Consider the following 13,186-nt stretch of genomic DNA (forward strand, 5'->3'; position numbering starts at 1 on the left):
GCGAGCACATGGAGGGCTGTGCGGCCCCCCAAAGAAATGCCACCCCACACCATGACTGACCCACCGCCAAACCGGTCATGTTGGAGGATGTTGCAGGCAGCAGAACGTTCTCCACGGCATCTCCAGACTCTGTCACGTCTGTCACGTGCTCAGTGTGAACCTGCTTTCATCTGTGAAGAGCATAGGGCGCCAGTGGCGAATTTGCCAATCTTGGTGTTCTCTGGCAAATGCCAAACGTCCTGCACGGTGTTGGGCTGTAAGCACAACCCCCACCTGTGGACGTCGGGCCCTCATACCACCCTCATGGAGTCTGTTTCTGACCGTTTGAGCAGACACATGCACATTTGTGGCCTGCTGGAGGTCATTTTGCAGGGCTCTGGCAGTGCTCCTCCTGCTCCTCCTTGCACAAAGGCGGAGGTAGCGGTCCTGCTGCTGGGTTGTTGCCCTCTTACGGCCTCCTCCACGTCTCCTGATGTACTGGCCTGTCTCCTGGTAGCGCCTCCATGCTCTGGACACTACGCTGACAGACACAGCAAACCTTCTTGCCACAGCTCGCATTGATGTGCCATCCTGGATGAGCTGCACTACCTGAGCCACTTGTGTGGGTTGTAGACTCCGTCTCATGCTACCACTAGAGTGAAAGCACCGCCAGCATTCAAAAGTGACCAAAACATCAGCCAGGAAGCATAGGAACTGAGAAGTGGTCTGTGGTCACCACCTGCTGAACCACTCCTTTATTGGGGGTGTCTTGCTTATTGCCTATAATTTCCACCTGTTGTCTATTCCATTTGCACAACAGCATGTGACATTTATTGTCGATCAGTGTTGCTTCCTAAGTGTACAGTTTGATTTCACAGAAGTGTGATTGACTTGGAGTTACATTGTGTTGTTTAAGTGTTCCCTTTATTTTTTTGAGCAGTGTATGTATGTATGTATATATATTTACCTATGTCTAAAAAATAAAGATAAATGGAAAATAAATTAAAAAATACAAATTCCAAGGCAATCCTTACAACCTCTGACTTCAGTTCATATTGAACATATATATATATAATTTGTTTCCCTTTTTCTTTCCAGGCATTCCTTTTTAGATGACCATTATGTGGAGTTCAGTAAACTTTCACAAGACCGAGTCATTGGCACAAAGGAACACATAGCTCACGTAAGTTTTCTTTCTCAACATCTAAAGGTTAAACTGATCAACCATGTACATACACTGAATATAGAAAACATTAGGAACACCTTCCTAATATTGAGTTGCACCCCCCCGGTTGACTCCAATGCTTCCCACAGTTGTGTCAAGTAGCCAATTTGTCTGGATGTCCTTTGGGTGGTGGACCATTCTTGATACACACGGTAAATGGTTGAGCGTGGAAAAACCCAGCAGCGTTGCAGTTCTTGACACAAACCGATGTGCCTGGCATCTACTACCATTCACTGTTCAAAGGCACTTAAATCATGTCTTGCCCATTCACCCTCTGAATGGCATACACAATTAATGTATCAAGGCTTAAAAATCCTTCTTGAACCTGTCTCCTCCCCTTCATTGAAGTGGATTTAACAAGTGACATCAACAAGGGATCATAGCTTTCACCTGGATTCACCTGGTCAGTCTGTCATGGAAACAGCATGTGTTCTTAATGTTTGTATACTCGGTGTATAAGCTGAAATCATGTCATCGTCTTTGGGTCTCAGATCTATGACATCCAGACAGGGCAGAAGACCCTTACCCTCTACTACCCGGACCTGTCCAACAACTACAAGAGGAACTGTGCAACCTTTAACCCCACTGACGACCTGGTGCTGAACGACGGCGTGCTGTGGGATGTGCGCTCAGCTCAGGCCATCCACAAGTTTGACAAGTTCAACATGAACATCAGTGGAGTGTTCCACCCCAACGGCCTGGAGGTCATTGTCAACACTGAGATTGTATCCTTTACTCACTTACTGTACAATAGTAATATTACATTTTTAAAGAGTATTCCCAATGCTCAGTTGGCGGTACTTAGCCTACATCAGTTGGTCAGATGTTATCAAGCCTCAAAAGCGGCCTCATGTCAATATTAGTTTGTCACATGTCATCTGTTGTGTAGATCCAGCAAAATACCCCAACACCAAATGAATTGGAAAAAATAGTCATTACATTATACTGAAAGTGATGTGACATTGTGATTTCTTAATGAGTGTGTCAGTGGGACCTGCGGACCTTCCATCTGCTCCACACAGTGCCAGCTCTGGATCAGTGCAGGATCGTCTTCAACAACAACGGCACGGTCATCTACGGAGGTGAGGACTGAACTCGCTGCATGATGGGAAATACAGTACTGTATCCTGTGTTAGCGAGACTAATCAAATTTCACCTGCTGAACAGCTAGCACTTTATAGATGTGTGTAAAAAGGTGAGTGCTTGGGGGTTGTGTATTTATGAAGTGTTGAAGGTGCATGTAGAGGTGTGTGTGTTTGATGCCACACTGCCCCACTGAACCATATGGCCAGGAGGCTGTGCCCTGAGCTGGCAGAGGAGAGCACCAGCTGGTTCACACCACCTCACAGCCAGAGCCACAGGGAGGCCATGATGGATCCACCCACATCCATATCACTCTAATGTCTCAGTAGCCTGAGCCATGTGTAGGCCATGATGGACCCAACCACAGCAGTGGCACTGGAGCAGCAGTATCACTCTTGTCATCATCTCTTTATCCACCCATACGTACATCCATGCAGTTTGTACGTATGCAACTAGTGTTATTTTGCTATCATGGATCCTCGCATTACCAAAATTCATTACATTTTCCCCAAATTTAGTTTTATATCCGTCTTAGTTTTTGAAAGTTTTTTTATTTCACCTTTATTTAACCAGTTAGGCTAGTTGAGAACAAGTTCTCATTTGCAACTGCGACCGGGACAAGATAAAGCATAGCAATTTGACACATACAACAACAGAGTTACACATGGAATAAACAAAACATACAGTAGAAAAAAAAGAAAACAAAAAGTCTATATACGGTGAGTGCAAATGAGGTAAGATAAGGGAGTTAAGGTAATAAATAGGCCATGGTGGCGAAGTAATTACAATATAGCAATTCAACACTGGAATGGTGGATGTACAGAAGATGAATGTGCAAGTATAGATACTGTTGTTCCCCAGGGTTTTTTTTGTAATCTTTTCACATCTCACTTTTTAATAGAACATACAATTATTATATATATTTTTAACTCCACAACAATTTTTGAACCACATCAAGAGACTACTTTTGATGTTTGGGGGGGAAAAAGTTACCCATTTAATCGAAGTGTTAGCAGTTGATGTTAACTCTTCAATAACACAGATTCCAATGCAAATCGGGGGAGAAAAATAGGTTTATTCAAAGAGGATAAATCATAGATGTTATGCTGAGAGGTAGATGTTCATTCTCCCCTGTCCTCAGTGATTCTCTCCTCAGCGATTCTCAACACAGAGCAAATGGAGAGGATGTAGTTTTATTACCCAACCCAAGCCTGTGGTTGACCAATTGGAATTCCTTGCAATAAAACTGGGCCAATGGCCAAATAACAAGTATCCTATTTCAGGCTTAATGTATAGACAAATTCCTCCCATGTCTCTGACCCTTTTCTCATTAATTCCCTATTACAGAAAAAACACTTTCTTTTGATTGTTAGTACTCTCTTGACCTTTAGTCCTCTTGACCTTTAGTCCTCTGCGTTGTGTATTTATCTTCAAAATATTCTTACAGAAGTGAGCATCAGATGGAGACCATGTGATTGCAGAGTTTGCTAAACGAATGGCCTCTGGATTGATGCAAATGAGCATGATATCATTCTGCTAGGTAGGCTATTTTGTAGATAACATTTCATGGAGTATTTATTTGGGGAAAGCCTTCACATCTTCAAAGTGTAGACTAGACCTGCGCACGCACTGCACACAACACACAGACGGGCATTCTTGTGCTGTTTCCAAAAGTTGCTGGAAAATACAAATCACTGATGCATTTTCTTGATGTATTATGATGAACTTGGGCAAATTAATGTATTTTCTAATTAGTCCACTACATTTAGTTGCTCTCCTACTAAGTTCAATACATTTTGGAACATTGTTGAATTCCGTTCTGTCCAGATTCTGTGAGACCCTCTGCGTTTACCGCAATGTGGCCCTATGGTACCAGAATTGAGCAATGCCATCTATTTTCAAGCAGAATTTTTCAATTATTTCATTGGAATTCCAATTAACTTTTTTGCTTGACTGAATAGAAATGGAATTGACCCCAACCCTGTTACCTAGGGCCATGTGGATACCATGAAGGCTCTGCCCACACACGCACCCACACCACTCTGTTTAGTAGCCAGAACCATGGGTCCATGTCCATCGGTCTGGCCATTTTAATCTGCCCAGATTTGCTCTAGTTGTGGCGTGTACAGAAAACGTAACCCTAATGTTGTTTTTCCAGCGACGCTACAGGCAGATAATGAGGATGATATATTGGAAATGCAGATGAAGACTCCCTTTGGCTCCTCCTTCAGGACATTCAACGCCACTGACTACAAACCCATTGGTAAGACTGCTCTAAGACACACTGTCACAACAGTCCCTAGTCCTTGTATTTATCAGAAGTAGACTATCCCATTTTAAATTGCAACCCTCGCATGACTCAATAGTGGCTCCTGTCCTGACCCACCATCTGGGAAACACTAGTTTTGTAAAACTACAGCTTCATGCTTTGGAAATGGAGTCGGATTAGCTTTTTTCAAATTGACTCCTTACAAAATGGTTTATTCTTCCTGTATCAACTACTTTCAATATTGTGAAGTTAAATGAGATGTCTATTACCCCCCCCCCCCCCCCCCCCCCCCCCCCCGCAGCCACCATCGCCGTGAAGAGGAATATATTTGACCTCTGCACAGATACTAAGGACTGCTACCTGGCTGTGATCGAGGTACATCTTCTGTCATCTGTTAGATTACTCGATAAAGCTGCAAGGGATTGAATCACATACCCCACTTTGCACAGTCAGATATTGAGTGTAGCGGTGGTCTGGCTTAGTACTATTGAGGCATACAACTGTTGTCAGACTTTGTGTGTTTCCCCTCCAGAACCAGGACTCGGTCAACACAGACACGGTGTGCAGACTGTACGAGGTGGGACGCCAGAGATTGGCTGAGGAGGAGGAGGATGAGGAAGATCAGGTAAAGGACCCAACGTACCCCTTCACAAAGCGCCCCCTTTTGTGTTATGTTGGTTGATAATCCATCAAATAACCAATCGCTAACATTGGATGATTGGTTGGTTGTGCCAGAACATTTATTTATTGCAAGTAATACAGCCTAAATATCGAAATATAAGATCTGGCTGTTCTGGAACACTTGTCCCCTATCAGGAGGATGACGATCAAGAGGATGACGATGATGACGAAGATGACTCTGACGACGACATCAACACAGACCCACTGGTTGCCGAGCTGGAAAATGATAATGGAGGAGAGGAAGAGGAAGATGGGAACAATGACTTCTCTCCCTCTGACGATGAAGAGGTAGCTCGTCTGCTTGAGGGGGATGGTGAAGATGATGACGATGACTCGGATGAGGAAGATGGGGACCTTGCCCTGGATAACAGTGAGTAACAGTTGTCAGTGTGTCCCTCAGCCACGCACTCATCTAGGTACAGCATTGGATGAAGGACCGGCAGGGTTGAAGTTTGTGGTAACATTGAACTTTAACCTTCTGTCATAAGGTCTAGGATACATACCGTAAATTCCGGACTATAAGCCGCAACTTTTTTCCCAGGCTTTGAACCTCGCGGCTTAAACAATGACGCGGCTAATATATGGATTTTTCCCGCTTTCAATTTTTTGTTTTTCAAAAAAAAAAACATTCTGTGACGTGCTCAGTTTTTTGGCGGCATGAAGCTTTCATTAGACCAATGAAATTGCCGAACGGGTTAAGGTCAAACAACTTTTTTGTTTACTGTTTAGATTAAATCGAGCGCTCTCAAACTTCCCATCATTCTGATTACGGTAGTCATTTTGTCACCCTCATCATGGCAAAGACACAGAGAAATGCATATGATGCAGCTATCAAGTTGAAGGCGATTGATCTGGCTGTTGGAAAAGGAAATAGAGCTGCTGCACGGGAGCTTGGTCTTAATGAGTCGATGATAAGACGTTGGAAACAGCAGCGTGAGGAATTGACTCAGTGCAAAAAGACAACTAAAGCTTACTGCTAATTTTTTGTTACAAGCCGTGTTTCGTTAAAGCCTTTATTTTTGTTACAAGCCGCGTTTCGTTAAAGCCTGTGTAAAGTTCATTTGTTTCAATGTACCGGTAGGCACCTGCGGCTTATAGACGTGTGGCTTATTTATGTTCAAAATAATCTTTTTTTTTTTTAATTCAGTGGGTGCGGCTTATATTCAGGTGCGCTTAATAGTCCGGAAATTAGTCATTTTTTAAAAATGATGACATAAAACGAGGGGCATTCAACTCTTACCCTATGAGGTCCGGCGCCTGCTGGTTCTCTATTCTGCTTGATAATTAATTGCATCCACCTGGTGTGCCAGGTTTAAATCAGTCTGTGATTAGAGGGGAACAATGAAAAAACGCAGTGGAACTAGCTTCGAAGGTTAAGAGTTGAGTTTAAGAGCCATAGACATCATAACCATTTATGTTATTAATAGAATGCAACTTTATTGTCCATCCAGGATGGACATGTTCCTTTGGCATTACCGCACAAAGAGGATTGCATACACAAACACATACAGGTTTTTTTTTCTGGATCAAAATGGGGCGTAGGTGGTGGGCGTGGTCATGGGACTCAAACAGTATAGCAAAATCAACGGGGGCCCCATGCCATTCCAAAAATACTCCTAAATGCATCATTATCTTAGAATCTCCCTGACTGCCTAGCTTTTATTTTGGTCATTGCTAATTCTCAAATATCTTTTATATAAAAATATATAGGTCCATTTAAGGCTGTTGCGGTGACCAGATTACTGGCAGTCATGAGTCACGACCGCAGTAAAATTCCATGTGACCGTTGAGTCATGGTAATCTCCTTTATGAACCCTGGACATGCTTTGGTAGTACCCAACTTGTGAACTACCATCAGGTCCTAATGGCCTGGTACTCAGGGCTCTATGGTCACTCTAACCACTCTGACAACAATGCAAATGCAATCAAAAATCACATCAAACACTTATCATCAAAACAGTAGGTCTATCATACTTTTAAAACTCAACTCACTGTGATGATCAATTTGAAGAAAGAAGTTCAACAGCGGGTTGAAACTGAGTGTAAAACATGGTTGTGTATGTTGTTTCAAAGCCTAATACAAGGAAATGGACAGCGCTTTCTAAGCTGACGATTCATTCAAATAACCCGTACACATATTAGAACTGATGCATAGGCTTATGAGCCCAAGCCAATAAAACTGAATTCAAATGATGATTTTGCCATTACACAATGCATGTCCTACCGCACATTACGCATGGCAGAAAAACATTAAACAAAACTGATTTTAGCCTTTGAGTGTGGACTGTATTATTATGCGAACTGGATGGACTGGTTACCTTACGCTACACTCCAACATGTATATCCATGAGTGGGAGAGAATCTATACCCCTAGGAGATGCTGTTGGTTCATTGGTTGTGCTGGGTGTCTTACAGTTAGCCTACAATTACAAAATTGGATTTTGAAAAGCCTAGTAATAGGGATTTAAAAAAATATATATAGATAAATGTATAGATAGATATCTATCTATATATTTATATTTTTATATATATTTATTTATTTATTTAAATGTTTTATATTTCATTAATTGGGTGACCTTACCTAAAGCTATACAGAAGATTTCGCCACCATGTGTTTCCATTTCCTCTGCTCCCTCCTTTTATTCCTTTCTCAAGTGCGTAGACGGGCTGTCAACAGTTTTAGTGAAATATGTTTTGTTGTGAAAACATGTTACTATCGATGTTCCCGAACAGATTTCACTTGGTTTCCCAAATTAAGTTACTGGGTAGCTGCAGGAACAAGTTTGGAGAGCTCATGGCATACAGTTTGGGCAGAATATCACCTGTCGGGCAGTGAGAGCATGCTCCTCAAACAGTGGTTGATGCATGGAGTGAAATAAGTGTTCTTGTATTTATTTCTCAGCTACTCATATTAAGCACATGCTCCCCTATAAAACCGAAGTAGCCTACAGAACGGCCGGTGGGAAAAATTGCAGCCTCCATTCGCTATTCGAGTGCATACAGATTACATGTATTTTTGCCCCTGTTCCTGTCTATTTGATAATGGGCCATTCTAAATCAAATAAAAATGTCCATATTATTAAAGACTAGATTAAATTGAGAATAGTCTGATGGGTGAAAATATGATCACTTGATGAGAGAACATCTGTGCAGCCTGAGGCAAGGAACAGAGTGCCATCTTTTTTTGCTACTTTCTCAAATCATCAGTGTTGCATCATGCAGCCCATATGTTTTGATTTCTGACATTCTGTGTTTATCATAAACTGTTTCAAATAATCACTTTTATGCTCAACATAGCCACTTCATACAGTGCCTTCGGTAAATATTCAGACCCCTTGACTTTTTCCATTTTTGTTAGGTTACAGCCTTATTCTAGGCCATCATTGTAAATAAGAAATTGTTCTTAACTGACGCGCCTAGTTAAATTTAAGTAAATATTAAATAGTTTTCCCCCCTCAATCTATGTACAATACCCCATAATGACAAAGCAAAAACAGTTTTTTTGAAACTTTTGCAAATGTATTCAAAATAAACATACATATTTAAAGAACAATTTATTTTTAATTTACATTTTTGTTTCACCTTTATTTAACCAGGTAGGCTAGTTGAGAACAAGTTCTCATTTACAACTGCGACCTGGCCAAGATAAAGCACAGCAGTTCGACACATACAACAACACAGAGTTACACATGGAATAAACAAACATACAGTCAATAATACAGTAGAAAAAAGAAAAATCTATGTACTGTGAGTGCAAATGAGGTACGATAAGGGCGGTAAGGCAATAAATAGGCCATGGTGGCAAAGTAATTACAATATAGCAATTAGACACTGGAATGGTAGATGTGCAGAAGATGAATGTGCAAGTAGAGATACTGGGGTGCAAAGGAGCAAGATAAATAAATGCAGTATGGGGATGAGGTAGTTGGATGGGCTGTTTTACAGATGGGCTATGTGCAGTGATCTGTGAGCTGCTCTGACAGCTGGTGCTTAAAGCTAGTGAGGGAGATATGGGTCTCCAGCTTCAGTGATTTTTGCAGTTCGTTCCAGTCATTGGCAGCAGAGAACTGGAAGGAAAGGCGGCCAAAGGAAGAATTGGCTTTGGGGGTGACCAGTGAGATATACCTGCTGGAGTGCGTGCTACGGGTGGGTGCTGCTATGGTGACCAGTGAGCTGAGATAAGGCGGGGCTTTACCGAGCAGAGACTTGTAGATGACCTGGAGCCAGTGGGTTTGGCGACGGATATGAAGCGATGGTCAGCCAACGAGAGCGTACAGGTCGCAGGGGTGGGTAATATATGGGGCTTTGGTGACAAAACGGATGGCACTGTGATAGACTGCATCCAATTTGTTGAATAGAGTGTTGGAGGCTATTTTATAGATGACATCGCCGAAGTCGAGGATCGGTAGGATGGTCAGTTTTACGAGGGTATGTTTGGCAGCATGAGTGAAGGATGCTTTGTTGCGAAATCGGAAGCCGAGTCTAGATTTAATTTTGGATTGGAGATGCTTAATGTGAGTCTGGAAGGAGAGTTTACAGTCTAGCCAGACACCTAAGTATTTATAGTTGTCCACGTATTCTAAGTCAGAACCGTCCAGGGTAGTGATGCTGGACAGGCAGGCAGGTGCGGGCAGTGATCGGTTGAAGAGCATGCATTTAGTTTTACTTGCATTTTAAGAGCAGTTGGAGGCCACGGAAGGAGAGTTGTATGGCATTGGAGGTTAGTTAACAGTGTCCAAAGAAGGGCCAGAGGTATACAGAATGGTGTCGTCTGCGTAGAGGTGGATCAAAGAATCACCAGCAGTGAGAGCGACATCATTGATATATACAAAGACGAGTCGGCCCGAGAATTGAACTCTGTGGCACCCCCATAGAGACTGCAAGAGGTTCGGACAACAGGCCCTCCGATTTGACACACTGAACTCTATCAGAGAAGTAGTTGGTGAACCAGGCGAGGCAATCAATTGAGAAACCAAGGCTGTTGAGTCTGCCGATGAGGACGTGGTGATTGACAGTCGAAAGCCTTGGCCAGGTCGATGAATACGGCTGCACAGTAATGTCTCTTATCGATGGCGGTTATGATATCGTTTAGGACCTTGAGCGTGGCTGAGGTGCATCCATGACCAGCTCTGAAACCAGATTGCATAGCGGAGAAGGTGCGATGGGATTCGAAATGGTCGGTAATCTGTTTGTTGACTTGGCTTTCGAGGACCTTAGAAAGGCAGGGTAGGATAGATATTGGTCTGTAGCAATTTGGGTCTAGAGTGTCTCCCCCTTTGAAGAGGGTGGATGACCGAGGCAGCTTTCCAATCTATGAGAATCTCAGATGACACGAAAGAGGTTCAACAGGCTAGTAATAGGGGATGCAACAATTTCGGCAGATCATTTTAACAAGAGAGGGTCCAGATTGTCTAGCCCGGCTGATTTGTAGGGGTCCAGGTTTTGCAGTTCTTTAAGAACATCAAGTTACTGGATTTGGGTGAAGGAGAAATGGGGGAGTGCAGGGCTGTTGACAGGGGTAGGGGTAGCCAGGTGGAAAGCATGGCCAGCCGTAGAAAAATGCTTATTGAAATTCTCAATTATAGTGGATTTATCAGTGGTGACAGTGTTTCCTTGCCTCAGTGCAGTGGGCAGCTGGGAGGAGGTGCTCTTATTCTCCATGGACTTTACAGTGTCCCAGAACTTTTTTGAGTTTGTGCTACAGGATGCACATTTCTGCTTGAAAAGGCTTTAGGAAAACTAGCTGCCTGTGTATATTTGTTCCTGACTTCCCTGAAAAGTTGCAAATCACGGGGGCTATTCGATGCTAATGCAGAACGCCACAAGATGTTTTTGTGCTGGTCAAGGGCAGTAAGGTCTGGAGAGAACCAAGGGCTATATCTGTTCCTGGTTCTAAATTTTTAAGATGGTGAGGAAGGCACTTTTTTAGATGGTGAGGAAGGCACTTTTTTAAAGAATGACCAGGCATCCTCTACTGACGGGATGAGGTCAATATCCTTCCAGGATACCCGGGCCAGGTCGATTAGGAAGGCCTGCTCGCTGAAGTGTTTTAGGGAGCGTTTGATAGTGATGAGGGGTGGTCGTTTGACCGCAAACCTGTTACGGATGCAGGCAATGAGGCAGTGATCGCTGAGATCTTTGTTGAAAACAGCAGAGATATATTTTGAGGGCAAGTTGGTTAGGATGATATCTATGAGGGTGCCCGTGTTTACGGATTTGTGGTTGTACCTGGTGGGTTCATTGATAATTTGTTTGAGATTGAGGGCATCAAGCTTAGATTGTAGGATGGCCGGGGTGTTAAGCATGTCCCTGTTTAGGTCACCTAGCAGCACTAGCTCTGAAGATAGATGGGGGGGCAATCAGTTCACATATGGTGTCCAGGGCACAGCTGGGGGCAGAGGGTGGTCTATAGCAAGCGGTAACGGTGAGAGACTTTTCTGGAAAGGTGAAGTTTTAGAAGTAGAAGCTCGAATTGTTTGCGTACAGACCTGGATAGTAAGACAGAACTCTGCAGGCCATCTTTGCAGTAGATTGCAACACCGCCCTTTTTGGCAGTTCTATCTTGTCGGAAAATGTTATAGTTAGGGATGGAAATGTCAGTGTTTTTGGGGGTCTTCCTGAGCCAGGATTCGGACACGGCTAGGACATCCGGGTTGGCAGAGTGTGCTAGGGCAATGAATAAAGCAAACTTAGGGGGGAGGCTTCTAATGTTAACATGCATGAAACCAAGACTTTTACGGTTACGGAAGTCAGCAAATGATAGCACCTGGGGAATGGGAGTGGAGCTAGGCACTGCAGGGCCTGGATTAACCTCCACATCACCAGAGGAACAGAGGAGGGGTAGGTTAAGGGTACGGCTGAAGGCTAAAATAACTAGTCATCTAGTACGTTCAGAACAGAGAGTAAAAGGAGCAGATTTCTGGGCATGGTAGAATAGATTCAAGGCATAATGTACAGACAAAGGTATGGTAGGATGTGGATACAGTGCGGGTAAACCTGTGCATAGAGTGACGATGAAAGAGATATTGTCCCTACAAATATCATTTAAACCAGGTGATGTCACCGCATGTGTGGTAGGTGGAACTAAGGCGTATTGAGCAGGGCTAGAGGCTCTACAGTTAAATAAGGCAATAAACACTAACCAAAACAACAATGGACAAGGCATATTGATGTTAGCGAGAGGCATGTGTAGCCGAGTCATCATAGGAGTCCAGTGAGTGGCTTCAGGCAGCTTGCGGGCCAGGGCTAGCAAGCTAACAGAAGGGCCTTGGAGGGACATCGCGACGGAAGAAAGTCTGTTGTGGCCCCCTCGTGCTATTACATCGGCAGACGGATCAGCAGGGCTCCATGTGGTAAACCAGGCCAATTGGCAGAATAGCGGTAGTGGCCAAAGAATTTGTCCGGTGGGCCTCATAAGCTAACAGTCCGATGTGCTCTGGACAGCTAGCTGGCCGCGGCTAGCATGCTAGCGGATGGGATTTCAGGGGACGAAGTGACGGCGGAGCCAGTTGAGAAAAACCCCATCGGGCGAATCACGTCGGTGGTCCAGTCGTGATGAGTGGGTGGGGGTCCAAGCCAGTTGGCAAAAAGAGGTATTGTAGCCCAAGTATTGGCTGATGGACCTCTTTAGCTAGCCGGGAGATGGGCCTGGCAAGGCTAGCTCCAGGCTAATTGGTTCTTGCTTCGGGACAGTGACGTTAGTCAGGAGTGGCCACTCAAATAGCAGCTAGCTAGCTGTGATGATCCAGGTGAAAGAAAAAAAAAACTAAGGTTCAGAGCTTGCGGTAGGAATCCGGAGATATGGAGAAAAATAAGTCTGATTTGCTCAGGTTTGAGTCGCGCTGTGCAGACTGGCGAGAGTTGTCCGTGCTAGAGGTGGCTGATGACCGCCAGCATTGGCTAGCTGACTACTAGTTAGTTAGCTGGCTAGCATCTGTTGGAGTTTCCGG

The 13,186-nt window shown here is 43.9% G+C and overlaps 1 protein-coding gene across 11 annotated transcripts in view; it reads left to right on the forward strand.

Annotated features, from left to right (window-relative positions):
- LOC145860896 (DDB1- and CUL4-associated factor 1) overlaps positions 1 to 13,186 on the forward strand; it is a 39,563-nt gene that overhangs the window by 15,003 nt on the left and 11,374 nt on the right. For 10 of the 11 annotated variants that reach the window (XR_014380656.1, XR_014380655.1, XM_082961983.1 and 7 more), the window contains 7 exons: positions 1,078 to 1,162; positions 1,696 to 1,929; positions 2,193 to 2,286; positions 4,446 to 4,550; positions 4,858 to 4,931; positions 5,089 to 5,181; positions 5,373 to 5,607. Coding sequence is in view for 8 of the 11 variants with exons in the window: in XM_082961983.1 (XP_082818109.1) it covers positions 1,078 to 1,162; positions 1,696 to 1,929; positions 2,193 to 2,286; positions 4,446 to 4,550; positions 4,858 to 4,931; positions 5,089 to 5,181; positions 5,373 to 5,607 (920 nt within the window). In the remaining 3 variants the exon portion in view is untranslated. Of the gene's footprint in view, positions 1 to 1,077; positions 1,163 to 1,695; positions 1,930 to 2,192; positions 2,287 to 3,734; positions 3,828 to 4,445; positions 4,551 to 4,857; positions 4,932 to 5,088; positions 5,182 to 5,372; positions 5,608 to 13,186 lie in introns of those variants that run through there. The other variant, XR_014380657.1, reaches the window with a different exon arrangement.

Source organism: Salmo salar, chromosome 15, assembly GCF_965601325.2.
Source record: "Salmo salar chromosome 15, fSalSal1, whole genome shotgun sequence".
NCBI lineage: Eukaryota > Metazoa > Chordata > Actinopteri > Salmoniformes > Salmonidae > Salmo > Salmo salar.